The sequence below is a fragment of the Schistocerca americana genome, chromosome 1, assembly GCF_021461395.2.
Source record: "Schistocerca americana isolate TAMUIC-IGC-003095 chromosome 1, iqSchAmer2.1, whole genome shotgun sequence".
Lineage (NCBI taxonomy): Eukaryota > Metazoa > Arthropoda > Insecta > Orthoptera > Acrididae > Schistocerca > Schistocerca americana.
Genome location: NC_060119.1, coordinates 1,105,877,976 through 1,105,896,710, shown reverse-complemented (window position 1 = coordinate 1,105,896,710; position 18,735 = coordinate 1,105,877,976). Strand labels below are relative to the sequence as shown.

The window sequence follows — 18,735 nt, the reverse complement described above, 5'->3', positions numbered from 1 at the left end:
TTTTAAAGAGACTCATTTGTATCTAGCCTTTCAGGCACTTTCAGTTTCTCTGCTAAAGACTGCATCACATACTTACGTTTAGTTGATGCCATAATTTAGTTTTGCATACTTAAATGCAGTATGTAAGATGAACATTGTCACTAATTTATAAAACAAATACCACTATTAATTGAGTTAGAAACAAATTGATTTAACTACTGCACCTATCAACAGTCAACTGCCTACTGTTCTAGACACCAAATGATGAGTGACAAGTCAGACTTAACTTGACTATAGTGGTGGCTCACGTATGTAAGGCCCCCTCCACACACCACCATGGAGAAGTGCTTCTCTGCCGCACCTGAGCCTTCACATGGCGCAACACTGTGCACTGCCACTGACGATGGGTACAGTTGTTTTGTGGTGACCTGTTGCTTGGCTTGTCAGCAGCACCACGGAGTGGTGTCATGTGAAAGCCAGTAAAACAGTCACCGGAAATGAGATGATCGGACTGAGTGGGGAGTTGATTTAATGAGGTTTTACTGTACCTCATGAAACTAGTCAGCCAGACAACTGGCAGACGCGTTTCATCAATAATGTCACTGGTTGTTAAAAACTGGTTGTAGATATTGAAAAATAATGAAACATCAGTTGGTATTATACTGTGTAAAATGGATTGTGAATGTGGCACAAGTATTTTGAAAACTGGTGTCCTGAGTATTTGAAGCCATGTGGACTGATTTCTTGACACAGATGTTGACTGTTTAACTGTAACAAAACGAGAACCTAGCACTAGCTGCTTGCTCGTTTCATATGTAGCTATAAAGTGATTAAGCAATAGTTTTTTACAACCCACGTTAAATTTTTTTCTGTATTTCAGTATCTGAGCGCTCACAGAAACTGCCCGAGAATGCAGCAGAACAGTTGAAACAGAGTGCTAGTTTGGTGCAAAAACTGAAATTTTTGATAGATGCGTCAAAGTCGGGCCAGACGTTTCTGCTTAGTATTACAGTTCCTTCGCAGGTTGGTATATTACAGTGATCAATCTTTTTATTGTTTTAGTACTTTCTTCTCACTACTCTTTAACACAGCTATGCTGTCACCTGCAATCAAACACATTAGTACCAATTTGGTTGCTTGCTTGCTTCTTAGAACATAGAAGGAAGTTATCTACCAAAACAAGCTAAGTGAGATTTTCATTTCATAGTTGTATATTCCATTTAACTTACAGTGAAATAGATGGATGTTTTGAAACAATTAATGTTTCTTTTTCAATTTGTATTTTAATAGAGAAATTTATCATAAATACAGTTTGAGGAAAATAAAGAATCCAGGTAAAATGTACTTGCTGAATTGTCTATAACTATACCAGGCATATTTCTGGAACTAGGTAAGAAATGGATGTTCTGCTTTCACTGAATGTCATTTCGCATTTAACTTATACAGTGATTCCAACACTGGTGGAAAATTTGGTTAATGGTGCCTCTCGAGCAAACTGAAATTATAAGACAGTATTTCTGTTCATTACTTGCACTCATGAGGTGAAATTTCAGTACAGCCGTTAATACACATAAGAATTATGTACTTCATCCTAGCTTTTGGAACTAGGACAATCTATCCTTTTCTTCTCCCACAGGAAGGAACTGTTAGTTCCAAAATTCAGGATAGTGTATATACTTGTATGTGTCTTTTATCAGAAGTACTGAAATTTGCCTCCTGAGAGTAATTAGCTGGTATACTGATTTGCAATTTTATAGTGATCTAATTGTCGTTATTACTGTTACTATCCCACCATTTAGAAATACAGTATAAAGAACACCTACAATAATTTTACAAGGTCACTGCTTAGTAATAATTTTAAGCATTTGAATAAGCAAGATATAACTGCCGGGTTGCCGTGATATGACTTTATTTTAGTCAGTGACTAGTTCCGATATCATTATAATGATGATGAGATGATGATCATTATTATTATCTTCAATAGCCAGTGGCCAGCATAATTGCCCAGTACTGGGTAATCATGATGAGGTGCTGCCAACTTCCGTGATGGATAATTAAACTTTAGAAGTAGTTACTTTTGAATACATTACGGGAAAGGCAGTGATCAATGTCTTACAAATATTTACTATTAAAAACAGTCTTGATCACGATTTATTTATCAAGGTGACCGGTTTCGACCACTACTGTGGTCATCTTCAGACCATTGAGTAGGAACCTCTTTCTGTCGGAGAATCACTACTCATAGTGATTCTCCAACAGAAAGAGGTTCCTACTCAATGGTCTGAAGATGACCACAGTAGTGGTCGAAACCGGTCACCTTCATAAATAAATCGTGATCAAGACTGTTTTTAATAGTAAATATTTAGAAGTAGTTATTTTTGTACTTTTATTATTGGCATCTTAGCTTCCATATAATGTGACATTGTTTCATATTGGAATGAAATTTTATAATCCTAAAGTTGCTGTGTGGCATTTATGCTGAATCCAACCTTGGTCGTCCCTTGGGTCACTTTCCATCAGCCTTTGTCATATTGCCCAGTTATTTGAAATATGACCCAATCTAATGACACCACTTGTGCATCTAAAAGCTTTTGTTTCTATGATTCATAGTTAATGCTATGGCTTCTTTATGGCAGATAGTACCATTGGTTACGCTGTGAAATGTTCTTGTGATAGTGTAAAAGTTTAAGCTGTAGAGAGAGTGCTGAAGTGTCATAGATGGCATGTACTAGAAGTACAATTTTATGTTGGGGCATAACCAATGGGCTCATATGTGAACAATGTATGAATATGCTTAAATAAATCAAAACCAGAAACACACATTAGATGGTGGTGATTTTTACAGTTTTAGTACATACATTTTATATTACAAAGAGTAGTATACTTGAAATTGTTGTAGTACTATATTGCCAGTGTTGTAGTACTATATTGCCAATGTAGTGATTCAATTATCATTGTCATCAGTTGCATGACAGCCCTATGTGAGCTTTGGCCTTCTGTAGAAATTTATTCCTGTCGTTCCTGTTTAATGCTGAACTACTCCAATTCTGAATTCCAGTTTTCCTTGTGTCTCCTCTTTACACCTTCCACCATAGCTTTCGTCCTCCAGCTCTCCTGGTTCCTTCAACACTGTGTTGATTGTCTTCCTTTTACTCTGTTATTAGCTCTGATATATGCCCTGCCCATTCTGGCTATTTAATCTTAATGTAACCGACAATGTCTGATATTCAGTAGATTATATAATTCATAGTTGAAACTTCTCCTTCAGACAACTTATTCTTTCAATGGTCCAAGAATTTGTCTCAAGATCTTTCTTTCAAATATGTCAATTTGCCTTCCATCGAATTTCATTAACGTTCAGATTTCCTCACCATATGTTAGCACTGACCTCAAAAAAAACTATACATTATGTCTGTAGTTTTCTTGAACAGCAGCTTACAAGGAGAGATCCCAAGGGTTGAGACTGACGTTTTGAAACCACCTATACTGTGATGTTGATTACGGTCCCAATTATCTTGCCTTGCAGCCATTCACTGTGGTGGACCCTCATTTGCAAGTAATCAATGAAAGAATTTCATAATTTTTTGTGATATTCTAGAGTGTTGAAATTGGTGGTCATAAATTTAGTGGTGGTATAGCATAATGGCTAGTATATGAGACTAACATGTAGGAGGTTGAAATTTCAGATCTTATAAAGTGATTCAAATTTTTATTATTTTTAAATAGTTGTCAAAATGACTCTAATTTTAAAAAATTCCTAATCATTTGTCATGTCATTTTGACCGACGTATTAACTTTTTCATTTACTATTATTTTTCTCTTCTATTCATTTTGTTTTCATATATAATCATTGTACATGTGATTTTCATAATTTTTATTAATCTATCACAGTATTTAAACATTTGAAAATGCCAATCTACATGTTAAAAAACAAAAGTCGATGTAATCTATTTATATTGGCGTTGGAGTGATGTCAGAAATGTATTTTTTGTTATGTACAAGATGTAGATGTACTTTTTTGTATGATAGTTGTCAGACAAACATTTGAAACAAAAATTCTTTTTGCACTATGGACAAAGCACAGCTGAGAATTTAAAACAAAAAAAGGATTATAAATAAATGTGAAAAATGAGGAATAGAAATAGTGAATTGTAACAACATGGATGAAAATGTAAGATTATCAAATGTAAGAAATAAAATTGAAATTAATACAAAAATAATTAAAATAACATGCACAAAGATTCCAAATAAAAAAATGGGGGGGGGGGGGGGAAGAGTAAACATAAAAGTTAATGCTCTGATTGAAATGAGTGACAGGGTCTTGAAATTGAAAAAAAATACATTTAAACCAGTTAACTGGATAAAAGTAATGATAAATTTCATTTTGACAACTATTTAAAAGTAGAAAGTTTGTAGCTCCTGATGAGATTCAAACCCACAACCTTCAACACGTCAGTTTCATATGCTAACCACTAATTTTGTAACTTTTGATCTTAACACTCTGGAAGATCATGCAAAAATGCAAAATTTGTTTTCGTCGGCCACTCGCAAACAGTGGCCCACGAGGGAGAATGACTGCTGGACGTCATACCTGGGATCCTAACCTATATAACTGTACAGATGGATTCAAAAACTTGATCCCACCCCTGGGAACTTCTCCTTGTTAGATTTCAGATGTTTTCTGAGGCTTTGGCATCAGTTGTTGGTGGAAAGTATTCATTTTGGGATTTCAGAGCTGACATTGGTCTTAAACTTTACTTCCAATCCAAGGTAAGTGAAACTGCACATGACAGTAAACTCTTGGGAACCAATTTTTATAACAGCCGGTTCATTATGATAATCTTTTGTTGTTTTAGGCATATACTTTGTTTTCCCTTTGTTTATCTGTCAGTTCATCTTTCCAGCAGCTCCTCCAAGACTTGTAAAAGCTTCTTTCATTGCTCCTGATGTTCTTTCAGTTGTATCAGTATTACCTACATCTATCAGTACCACACTGATTTGTGCAGGATAGTCCCCATTGTAGTGACACCTGCAGCTCTTATAACCTTTACCAAGGCGGTATTCAAAAGAAGGCAGGATAATGAATCTCACTCCTTACTCCATTTTCATGGTCATGGCGCTTGATATATTCTTTATCATAATTTGGCTCCAGGTGTTTTCCAAAGCAGCTGTGCCTGACGTAATCAGTTTATTAGGAATCTCTAACTCTCCCATTTCGACATGCAGCAACAGCTCCTTCTGTCTCTACAGCCATTGGTTGATTGAAGTCCATAAGTATCATTCTCACTTTTTGTTAGTATCAATCCTCTTTAATTTTAAGAACATTTTTGTCTTTTCTATATATTTCCTCCCCTTCCTCCAGCATATCCTTGTTTTCATGGACATCCATTCTACATTATTCTTTTATGTTATTTGCTGCTAGTCAGTTCATTACATTCTTACAGCATGGGTATCTAGTTCATTTACAGTGCTAGTGGAGAATGCGATTGATTTTATAAAGATGTGTGTGATTGAAATCTGTTACATTCTGAAATACTCTTGTGATTCTTTAAGCTTGAATGACCCGAACTGTCTCTATTTTTAAATTGATACATACTTTCTTCAGCAGAATAGTTACAACTGTGATAGTTTGTTTTGCATAGGGTTCGGCTAGCCAAACAGGCAGCACGCCGGCTTCATCTGGACGATCAAAATCATGGTTGCAGTGTTCCTCAGAGCGTGCAAAACGTTCAGGTGTACGGAGCCAGAAATCAAAAGAGAAGGACGACAAATCTGGTATGTACATACATCAGCACTTCACTAATTGGGTGTAAATTATGCATCTTTAAAAATAAAAAATCATGGAAAGAGCAGTAGCTTGAGGGAAACGTGAAAAATTATCTCAGAACTGAAGTATGCTATTGCCAAAGTAACGCAGTAAGAAAACTATCATGTGAAAATCCATGGAACTGCAATTTCCGTACATTATTCTCAGCGCACAACTAAATATTATGAAGGGATGGAAATGGTTGTGAGAATGAGAGAAAACATCTAGTATAACCATCTCTTTCAAATGGCATTGAGGCACCAATTAATGTATGATCACCTGTGGAGGACCTTCAATAGATTGTAGGCAGGCCATAGTCAGAGAGAGGTGGCCATGTGATTAAGTGTTCATGGTTCTACTGCTCATACACAGTAGCAAAAATTTCTAACCACATTTTCAATAATCAGAGAGTTCATCCAAATGTAGCCAAAGGCTATATAACTTCCCAGTGACTGACATTGAGTGTTATTCAATTAATAGATTTGTATGATAAAAATCCACTTCAGTTACCTGTAATTTCTTAATTTATTCCACAACCAGTTTTGAAGCATAGTAATTTCTTAATTTATTCCACAACCAGTTTTGAAGCATAGAGTTTCATCTTCAGGTGCCACCAAATAATTATGGGAACATAAATGTGGGCAATCAGGCCAGGCAGTCAAGAGGGGCTACAGCTGTGTCAAACAAATGCTTGGGAGTGTAGGACTAGCAGTCACAGTGCCCGCCTGGACAGCATGACACAGAAGTCCGTGTCCATATCCATGTTATGCTGTCCAGGTGGGCACTGTGGTTGCTGGTCCTATGCTCTCATGCATTTGTCTGATATGGGCATGACCCCCACGATTGGCTAGCTCAACCGCCACACATTTATGTTCCCATAATTATTTGTTAGCACCTGAAGATGCAGCTTTATGCCTTGAAACCAGCCATAGAATAAATTAAGAAGTTACTGGCAATTGAATAGGATTTTTATTCTATAAATATGTTTCTCAGTTGCAGATGTTCACTTGATCAAATATTTTGTCACTCCAAAGACTTAAGACTTTTAGCTTGACAACTATGGTCTATCAGTGCTGCAGGTATCAAGAGGATGATACTGTTGATTGCTTTGTGTAGATTGTTTCATGAATATTTCATGTGTATAGGGTGAAATGTCAGGTGTGCACATTGTAGGAAGGAGAATTTCGAGTGAGTGTGCCAACAAGTGTAGTCGATAACTAACCAGTTGAATACTGTTGTCTTTGCAATTGAGTCTGGCGAGAGATCGGAACATTTAATTTTCATCAAATATCAGTGAAAGATATGACATTGGGGAAGGCTCGGGTGTGAGATGAACTGGCAGACTGCTAAATTTTTCCATGTGGGAGCTCAATTTCATAGGAATGTTTGAATTACATCCGTGGTTCTTCTGTATGTCCTTTTAGTTATACAATGATTTTGTCCTACAACAGAACTCACTTTGTCTACAAATATCTTCAATAGTAAGCAAACTATCACAAGGAGTGGCCAACCTGATCTCTGAACCCGAATTCGATTTGGCGTTTTAGAGAAGCTTGTACTCTTCCTTCCCAGTGCCAGTGTCGTCCTGAAATGACACTTATCCTTTGAGGCTGATTTAGGTGTTAGTTTTTGTTAGCAGGTACTTTTGTAATGCACTCCTCATTTCAGAATTTTAGAACTGGTCTTCAGTATTTTAGAACTGGTCATTATTTTTTCGTCTATGTATGTGGATCATCGTTTGTAGCATTTTGAGGAGACTTTTATCAATTTTTTGTTATTGTCGATGGGACATTACCATGACCTGCTATGTTCACTAATTTTGCAACCCTACATGAGTTATATGCATTAAAAACATAGCTATTGTACTTGGAATCTGGTCTGCAAAATGTATACAGGGTGATCCGTTGATCGTGACCGGGCCAAATATCTCATAAAATAAATGTCAAACAAAAAAACTACAAAGAACGAAACTTGTCTAGGTTGAAGGGGGAAACAAGATGACGCTATGGTTGGCTCGCTAGATGGCGTTGCCATTGGTCAAACGACTATCAACTGCCTTTTTTAAAAATAGGAACCCCCATTTTTTATTACATATTCGTGTAGTACGTAAAAAAATGTGAATGTTTTAGTTGGACCACTTTTTTTGCTTTGTGATAGATGGCGCTGTAATAGTCACAAACATATGGCTCACAATTTTAGACGAACAGTTGGTAACAGGTAGGTATTTTAAATTAAAATACAGGACGTAGGTACGTTTGAACATTTTCTTTCAATTGTTCCAATATGATACATGTACCTTTGTGAACTTAATCATTTCTGAGAACACATGCTGTTACGGCATGATTACCTGTAAATACCATATTAATGCCATAAATGCTCAAAACGATGTTTGTCAACCTCAATGCTTTTGACAATATGTAACAACATTCCCCTCAACAGTGAGTAGTTCGCCTTCCGTAATGTTCGCACATGCATTGACAATGCGCTGATGCATGTTGTCAGGCGTTGTCGGTGGATCACGATAGCAAACATCCTCCAACTTTCCCAACAGAAAGAAATCCGGGGACATCAGATCCGATGAAAGTGCGGGCCATGGTATGGTGCTTCGACGACCAATCCACTTGTCATGAAATATGCTATTCAATACTGCTTCAACCGCACGCGAGCTATGTGCCGGACATCCATCATGTTGGAAGTACATCGCCATTCTGTCATGCAGTGAAACATCTTTTAGTAACATTGGTAGAACATTACGTAGGAAATCAGCATTCATTGCACCATTTAGATTGCCGTCGATAAAATGGGGGCCAATTATCCTTCCTCTCATAATGCCGCACCATACATTAACCCGCCAAAGTCGCTGATGTTCCACTTGTTGTAGCCATCGTGGATTTTCTGTTGCCCAATAGTGCATACTATGCCAGTTTACGTTACCGCTGTTGGTGAATGACACTTTGTCGCTAAATAGAACGCATGCAAAAAATCTGTCATCGTCCCGTAATTTCTCTTGTGCCCAGTGGCAGAACTGTACACGACGTTCAAAGTCGTTGCCATGCAATTCCTGGTGCATAGAAATATGGTACGGGTGCAACCGATGTTGATTCAGCATTCTCAACACCGACGTTTTTGAGATTCCCGATTCTTGTGCAGTTTGTCTGCTACTGATGTGCGGATCAGCTGCGACAGCAGCTAAAACACCTACTTGGGCATCATCATTTGTTGCAGGTCGTGGTTGACGTTTCACACGTGGCTGAACACTTCCTGTTTCCTTAAATTATGTAACTATCTGGCGAACGGCCCAGACACTTGAATGATGTCGTCCAGGATACCGAGCAGCATACATAGCACACGCCCATTGGGCATTTTGATCACAATAGCCACACATCAACACGATATCGACCTTTTGTGAAATTGGTAAACGGTCCATTTTAACACGGGTAATGTATCACGGAGCAAATACCGTCCACACTGGCAGAATGTTACGTGATACCACATACTTATACATTTGTGACTATTACAGCGCCATCTATCGCAAAACGAAAAAAGGGGTCAACTAAAACATTCATATTTCTTTACGTACTACATGAATATGTAATAAAAAATGGGGGTTCCTATTAAAAAACGCAATTGATATCCGTTTGACCTATGGCAGCGCCATCTAATGGGCCAACCATAGCGCCATCTGGTTTCCCCCTTTGAGCTAGATGAGTTTCGTTCTTTGTAATTTTTTTCGTTTGACACTTATTTCGTGAGATATTTGGCCCGGTCACTATCAATGGACCACCCTGTATACATATGGACTTCATTAAGTGAGGTACACAGGTCATTCCATGCTAACACCATTGCTCTGTGAGTGTGGCACATTGTCAGAAGAGAGTATGTCTTCCAGGTTTCCTGCACACGCGGTTCTGCTGCTGTACAGTAATAGGTCTATCAGAGTGTGCAAGTGAAATGGCGTGGCAGCTGGAAACATTATCCATAGTTGAGGTATAACATTCCCCAAAGTTGAAGTATGTGGGATAATATGATTCTTGTTGGCAAAACTTCTCAAATGCACACAGATTCACCACAAAATTCTAGCTGTATGTAGACCAAATGCAAAGTCACATCCAGCTGTAGTGAAATAGTGCCAATAATTTAACCAAAACCACATAGATGTCAGTGATGATGATTGGGGAGGAAGGCCATCAACATCAACCACAGAGCACCTGGTTTAGCTTGTTGGAATGATGAAGAGTTAATGTGCACACCATCTGTTTTGCTGTAGTTAACTTTCCCCCACACTGGCCTCCCATAGCCCTTGCAAAACCATAGAACCCACTTTGCAATGGGTGGGAGAACCCCATTGTCTTGATTGCCGATACAACAACTCCCCCCCCCCCCCCCCCCCCCCCCCCCCCACCACCACCACCTGTAGCATCATTGAACACCTGACCCACTATAGTTTGAACATTTTGAATGTTGTTTACACATACTTACTGAATATGTTGAAAAAAATTAAAAGTGTGGTGTAGTGCAGCATTCAGTAAAAGTTAGTTAACCTGCCTAGTAATGTGTGTGACTTTTTGATGTCCGGAAGTCCCATCGTACTTGTTTTGGAGTTGTATAGTGGAATGTGTTTCCATATACAATGATGATTTCAGCTGTGGGCACAGCACACTCCATGATGATGTGAAAAAGCTTAAGATAGTTTTAAACTCATGGATATCATGGAACTAATTGCCTGTAAGTATTTCATGGGTGTTTCTGCAGCTTATTTCTGCAGCATCAGGCAGCACATATTAAGATGTTGGTTGTCATCTTTCTAACGGCACAGTGATAAACTATTGTTGTTGTTGTTGTTGCCAGTCCAGAGAGTGGTTTGATGCTTTTCTCCTCTCCAGTTCATTTTGTACAACACACGTCAGGTCTGCTATAATCTTTTTCTCTCCCTTTCAGTTCAGCAACTCTTCATTAGATATCCAATCTGCCCATCTAAGCTACAGCAATTATCTGTCATACCACATTTCAAAAGCTTCTATTCACTTCTTATATGTCTGTTTTATTGGCCACATTTCCCTTTTTTACAAGGCTACACTCAAGACGAACACTTAGATTTATATTACATGTGAAAATATTTGCCTTTATCAAAAAAGATTTTCTTGCTATTGCAAGACTCCATTTTAATATCCTCTTTTTTCTGCTTATTTCAGTCCCCCAGTAGCAGCACTCATCTATGTTTTCTGTCTCATTTCCTAATTTATTTATTGAACTGCACTACATTCCACTACTATTAATGCTTCATATAAAATGATCACAAGTCTTGACACAAGCAACTCCCAGGAAAGGTGCAAAAATAGAAAAGTGAATGCTTGTTGATGTTCAGTAGTAAGAGATATTGTACCAAGTGACACAGACCTATTACAAGTCTTTATTTAAAGACTCATGGTGATTAGTATTGACTTGGAAACATTCACTTCCAGATAGATTTTACTGGCTTGTGTGTAAAAGCATCATGTTGCAGTCTGTTAATGCTGTGTTCCTGTTGGACTGTGCTCCTGAACATCGAAGACATGAGTGGAAATATCGCGTATTGATAATATGTGTTATGCATACTCTGCTATTATCGCTGTGAAATCCACTGAAACACAACAATGGAAAATCCAGGATGGGAGAATGACAATAATCTTGTGTGTGTGTGTGTGTGTGTGTGTGTGTGTGTGTGGCGCGAGCAAATGTGTGTTTTGTCTGATTCCTACGAAGGCCTTTTTGGCTGAAAGCTTACTTGTTTGACAGTCTTTTTGTTGTGGCTATCTACAGCTCAACATCGCTGCTATATTGCCACTGACATGAAATGTGACTAGCAGCATTCTCACATGCTGGAAACAATGTATTTTAAAAACTTGAATCACAAACTTCATCCCTTACATCACATAACATAACTTTAAGTTAGTTGATACTTCTGTTGCTGCAAAGTAGAACAATTTCGTGATTGTTAATGAAAAGCACAAAATTAAGGACGTACTATGATATGTTAAGTTTAAGTACGCAAAGCTAAACAGTGTTACATTTCATTAGCTGTATGTGATGGATCCCATAGAGAGTGGTCTCTAGGATGTGGAAATAAGTTAAAAGATGTACATTTTATTGAAGTTCAGTACAATGAAATAGCTTAATATTAAGAAATATTACTGTATTACAGTGCTAATGTTACTTATAAAATAGTTTAAAATGTTAATAGTAAGAGTTCCTACAAAGATACTCTTCAGTTAAGTTGAAGGAGCTAGCCAAACGAAAGTTTTTAATTTAGTCTTCAACTCCATCATGCTACCTCCAAGATAATTAATATACTATGGCAGGTTGTTAAAAGATATATGTCCCCATATATCTTGCTGCCGTCTGCAGTAATATTAAGCCCTTGAACTTTTTGTAATAGTTGTTTTAGGTCGTGGTGTTGCACATAGTGAGTCAGGAGGAAAGGACGTGCTTCTTTGAGAGGTGATGGAATTATGAATATACACCCTTTACTTAACCATATCCTACATACAATTGTTTGAGAATCACACACATCACTCGCATGTCCTCCTACATCAGCACTCATATGTGCATACAAACGAAGTGACATTAGACTACATAATGTCGTCTTTAGAGACCATTTCAATGCACACTTCAATTGTGCATGGTGGGTGATACAGTATATAACTGAAACATATCCTTGGCATTCGATCAGTTGCCATGGAGTTGTTTCTTGGTTATCCAGGTTACCTGATGTTACCATTTTAGATTACTGTTTGTGGGGTTGGCTTAAGAACAAAGTCTACAAGTGCAGAGTGACACAAAGGAGAAACTTCTCATTCATATTTTGTGTATGTTTGCTATCTACAAAAGCTGCAAAAATGGATGGGAGTTGGGCTTTTTGGGCATATTTTCTGAGGAAATGTTTACAGTTAAAAACTGTTAAGTCACAATGTTTCATTTACTATCACCTACATTTGTCCTGCTCTCCATTGTTTTCATTAGTTTTCTCAGAAATGCTTAAGAACAGGACGTATGTTCTTTTGTTCACAATCACAAATACTATCACCTCTCAAAGCATGTGCCTTTCCTCATGGCTCACTCTGTATAAGTGCTTTTTACAATATTTCAAAAGAAGACAAATATTGGTGATTACTAATTTTCAAAATATTTTGGATGAAAAGTGTAGTAACCTTTGGCCGAGTAGTGTGCCAAGGATGTGATTGATACACATGTGTTGTTATTTCAACTGTTTGTTTATTGAACATTAACTGACTCTGTACAGGTTTAGATGATGAAGGTCCACACAGGAGTACAACTGAAATGTCCTTCATATAGTGGAAATACTGAGTCGCAGCCAGGCACAACAAAATACTGATGTGCCTTTTTGTTATGCCTGTCTTCGATTCAACATTTCCACTATATGGCAAGTAGCAATCTATCCTTTTCATAGTATTGTCATTATTCCATCTAAGATTTTCCATTGTTTGAAATGTCCTTCTATAACAATGTGTAGCAGAGGCTAACATGATGAAGCCCACGATCGTCAGTAATGATGGTGAGCTGAGGGAGCAGGCCTTCTGGAGTGGCTTTTGGAAAGCAGCAACTGTGATCCTGATGAGTGCCCCAAGTCCAGTGTAGTGGAGTCTCCCAGAGTGGCAGACGTATGGCCAGTGGCTGTGATCCTGGCAAGGACCCGAAATGCCGTGTCTGATGGGTAGTGGCAGGGGCAGGCGTTGTGTGTAGGCTCAAGGTTGGCTGGTAGCCGATCTGGAGACTGGAGCTGAAATAGCCATTGAATGGCTGAACAGTGACCTAAGTACCCGTCAGCACATGTACAGTGTTACGTGGACAAATTACTGTGTGGACACAAATATGTGCAGGCAACTGCAGCACCATTTACCGTGACCTCCATGTCATGTAACAGTGTGGATTGCACCCCAGCCTGCAGGATGTTTGGCTGTAAATACCTCAGCTACGCTTCTTTTGACAAACAACTTGCAGGGTTCGGCCTGAGAAGCATATGCATGAGTATGGTGGTGGAACATGCAAGGGCTTAGCCTTGCATATGCTACATCCATCCCCCCTTGAGGGGATGGTGTACTCTTTCCAAGAAGGCAGAACCCAGGAAGGAGGCACTGAGCAGTCACCAGAGACTGGAACAAGCCATCAAAATAATCTGTCAACGTATGAAATTTTCCTGACGAGAGAAGCAAGCATTGTCAGCGTAGGAGAATGACAACCAGGCATTGTAGGTGGTGACATGGAAGTCTGGGGCGGAGGCTGGGCTGGCAGCGAAGAGTCCATGGAGAGGCAACTCAGGCCCATAACAACACACAATGGGATCGGCAGAGCCACCGAGGAGGGTTTCTGGATGCAGGGACTGCCAAGGAGGGGATAGTGGCGGTGTGGTTGAGGTGAGTACTGAGAACAGTGTCTAGAGGGATGACCATGGCAGATTTGGTGATGACTACGGTGGAGGCTACATGATCGGCTGTGGAGGCGGCGGTGACAAATGTAGTGGTGACGACTGCCAGGAACAATAGCATAAGGGCCGGCCATGACACAGCCAGCGAGTGAGTGAGTGAGTGAGTGTCGGCATTGACAGGGCTGGCAAAGACTAGAGGGCCATCTGTGGCAGTGCTGGTGATGACAAGCAGGTTGCCCACAACAAGGCCTGTGATGAAAGGCTTGATGTATTATAGCGTCACCTGTTAGGTCTATGATGGCGTCACCTGTTAGGTCTGGGTCGATACCAGAGGGGTGTCTGGTATAGAACACTGTGAACAATAAACATGGTACCACTCGGCACGACAACATTGCAACAAATCTGACGGTAGTTGGCCTAGCATGCCACATATATTAAAATGCCTAGATGCCATGTCTGAACACTGCAGAAAAAACTGGAGAATCTGAGAGAGCTGATCAATGCCCAGCAGCAGGTCCCCAGTTGCCCGACCCTGGGAGTGATGGACTGTGGAGGCAATGAGAGCTCTGGTGAGTGAGAATACACAATAAGTGGATGAGAACCTGAGTGCACACAGAAACAAGAGAGGCCCACAGACTGATGGCAGCAAGCGAGAGAATGCACAGAGCAACAACTCATGAACTGAGCACCTCAAGTATGCAGAAGAGAGATCAACACCAAGAAGTCACATCTACCAAGAAATGTGAACATGAACTGCAAAGTAACCCTTACCAAAATGGGTACAGGCCAACAATTGAACACAGGTACTGATCCAAGAATTGATTAGTCCACATCCAGTAAATGGGGGATGCAAGGGCACTGTAGTAATGCAGGTACAGTCCTGACCTGTTACGCCATTGGACACTCTCACACTGTAATGGAATTTGAATATGTATTGGCACAATAGCCACGGAATGAGAAGTACGAGACAGTTCAGAAAGAATGGAACCTGGCTCCAACAAAGCTAATAAAGATACATCAAGAAGGACTGAAACACACGTGGAAATGCAGTCTTGCTGTCCATACCCTGTGCAGGCGCCGCATCCACGGGAGGAGGACTGGGTGTAGCTGTATTGTGTGGGCAAAATGTGACATGGCTTTAGCAGCACCAGGCTCAACATGGCAGAGGGGAGGCAGTTGGGTGACAGACGAGACAATGAGCAGGTGCTGGAGTGGGCAGATCTTGAACAAGCACTACAATAAAAATCCACACAAACTGTGAGTGTAGGATGTACCACAAAACCATATCTTCATTGCCTACAACAGTATGGCAGACAGAGGAACAGCACTTTGACACAAAATTATTTCTTTGCCACCAACTATAGTAACCTTTGCCTAAGTGGTGTGCCAAGGGTGTGTTTGATAAGCACGCATTGCTGATGCAGCTGCTTGTTTATTGAACGTAATTGACTCAGTACAGCTTTAGAGGATGAATGTCCACACATGAGTACATCTGAAATGTCCTTCTATGTCCGTCAATAACAACGCATAGCGGAAGCAACTATGATAAGTCCACGACCGTCAGTAGTGACGATGAGCTGAGGGAGCTTGCCTTCCGAAATGCCTATTGGATGGCAGCAGCTGTGATCCTGGCAAACAACTCGTATTCAGTGTAGCAGGGTGTTCCGAAGCAGCTGATGTGTGGCCAGTGGCTGCGATACTGATGAAAGAAGACAGCATGTCTGATGGGTAGTGGCAGTGTCAGGTGTAGTGATCTGAAGTGTAGGTTTGAGGACTGCTGGTGATTGGTCTGGATCCCGGAGCTGAAATGGCTGTCGAGAGGCTGAGTGGCGACCCAAGTACCCATCAGTGGAGGAATACACACGTGGTGTCACATGGACACATGACTGCATGTACACAAGTAGGTGCTTGCAACTGCAGCCTTGTTTATCATGACCTGAATGCCATGTATTGGTGCTGCTTGTGCCCCAAGGTGCTGTGGTAGTTGCAGGGGGCCTGGTGGTTAACAGCTCAGTGACTCTTCTGTGGACAAACAACTTGCAGGGGTCGTGCCCAGACTGCAAAACACAGGTGCAAGTATGGTGGTGGAATATGCAGGAGCCTAGCGATGATAATACTACAACAATGAATCATCCTATAGTGGAGATGCTGAGTCGCAGATAGGCACAATTACATTCTATCCTGGATTTTCCATTGTTTGAAAAATGAAACATCTGTACCAGTGGATGACCTGAAAAATATCATTGATCAATATTGATTAATTTAATTCATTCACTATGTTCTGTTGACTCTGCTGCGAAGGAGAATGTTTAAGAATATGAGTCAAGTTAAACATTAAGAAAACATTTGGAAAATAAAACAGGAATGCCCTAATAAATCATATGTTTGTAACAGTTTTTTCTCATTATGAAAAGGATGGATTGCTACTCACTATGTAGTGGAGATGTTGGGTTGCAGACAGGCACAACAGAAAGTTTGCTAAACAAGTGAGCTTTTGGCGAAAAGACGTTCTTCCAAAGTGGACAACAACACCACACGCGCACACACACACGCGCGCACACACACACACACACACACACACACACACACACACCAGCCACAGACAGTGATCATGTGCATGTGCATGAGTGTGTGTGTGCGTGCGTGCGTGCTTGCGTGCGCGCGCGCTTTTTGTATATTTTTGACAAAAAACTCAAGATTACTCTCTTTATTTATATTTTTTCATAATTTTGTCATTTTTCCATCCTGGATTTTCCATTTTTCGTAATAGTCTTTTTGTTATCTTTCAGTAAGGAGGTCCAGCAACAACAGTGTGGAAGCAACACCTCTACATAGCCTACCTGGCCTGTCCCCAGCTGGCAATTGTTGGAACAGTTCAAGAGACCGAGCAGACAGCAATGATGATCAGGCTGATGCTCCTGGGTGTTCACCATCCAGTTGCTCTACACCAAGGAGGAAGGGGTAAGTAAATAAGATAATTTAGCATTGAGATTTGTTCTGTTTAAAGAACCAACTGATGGAAGTACTTGACTTCTTACAGGCTTTTCAACCATCTGTGTACTCCTTATGCCTTATTTCAATGTCCCTTTAACTTAGTTCTGAACTGGCAATATCTGAAGTAAAAAAGGTTTCAACTGACTATAGGCGATGTCTGAAGTAAAAAAGGTTACAACTGACTATAGGCATGCCTTTGCTCTTATGAGGCTTGAACATGTTCAGAGTGTGCTTTTTCACTGTTAATATCAAGAGGAGTAATTAAGTACAAGTCATTTGACAACTGAACTCTCAAAGTTTGCTGCAGTGTTAATGTTATTCGTGTAATATTTTTGATCTGTGTACTTATTATGGAAGCACAGTAAATAACAGCAATACAAAAACTTCTCAAATGACATTCTTAGCATGGAAAAGGACAAACTTAATGAAGGCTGTTGTTCAGGTACCTCACAATTATACCTTTCTGTTTCTCTCTGACACAGAAGGTTGGTAACCCATACATACAGAAACAAGAAAAGAGATACAAAATAAACACTTCATATGGAAAAAAAACATTACAGTTTTCCTACTACAAATCAGATGTGTTTCACACAGTTAGGTTCAAGAAAAACAAAGCGCTAAAACAAGAAAACCAAAAGGTCTTGATGGAAATCAAACAATGGAAATTCCATTCCAGGATGGAGTGTAATAATATTACGAAAAGAAAAGTTGCCACTCCCCCCCCCCCCCCCCCTTTGATTAGCTCATCTTTGTAAGACTACACTTGATTTGCTATTTATTGCAATGTTTGTATCATCAGCAAACAAAACAAATGCGGCATCTGGTAATGTTACTCATGAAGGGTCATTGACATACCCAAGAAAAAGTAAGGGCCCTAAGATGGAACCTTGGAGGACCCCACATGTAATTAGTTCCCAGTTGGATAATGCCTGATAGCTTAATACATGTCCCTTTCCTAATAACACCCTTTGTTTCCTGCCAGAGATACAAGATTTGTACCATTTTGCAGCATTTCCTGTTACACCATAACATTCTAATTTACTTGTAAGGATATTGTGATTTACACAGTCAGATGCCTTTGACAGATCACAAAATATACCAGTTGCCTGCAATTTTTTGTCTAATGAATTAAGTACATTTTCACTGTAAGTGTAGATAATCTTCTCAATATCAGAACCCTTTAGAAATCCGAACTGCGACTTTGACAGTACGTTACTTGTGATAAGATGGTTATATAGCCGTTTGTACATTACCTTTTCTAAAATTTTTGAGAATGCTGGCAAAAGTGAAATTGGATGGAAATTTGATGCTATTTATCTCCCTTCTTAAAGAGCGGCTTAACTTCAGCATATTTCAACCATTCAGGAAATATTCCACTGATAAACTTTACACAGATAGCTTACTATGTTACCTAATGTTTTGTTACTATTTTTCCTAATATCAAACCACATGGGGAATTGGTGAGAGGCAAGTAGAATTCTGAAGCTGTTTCTGTATGTACTTACTATCTACAAATTTTTGTCAGATCACACTT

General features: G+C 39.5%; 1 protein-coding gene across 1 annotated transcript in view; it reads left to right on the top strand.

Annotated features, from left to right (window-relative positions):
* Nucleotides 1-18,735, top strand: part of LOC124596634 — a 265,721-nt gene that overhangs the window by 16,926 nt on the left and 230,060 nt on the right. The window contains exons 3-5 of the mRNA XM_047135866.1: nucleotides 860-1,002; nucleotides 5,622-5,754; nucleotides 16,997-17,168. Of these exons, the coding sequence (XP_046991822.1) occupies nucleotides 860-1,002; nucleotides 5,622-5,754; nucleotides 16,997-17,168 (448 nt within the window). The remainder of the gene's footprint in view (nucleotides 1-859; nucleotides 1,003-5,621; nucleotides 5,755-16,996; nucleotides 17,169-18,735) is intronic.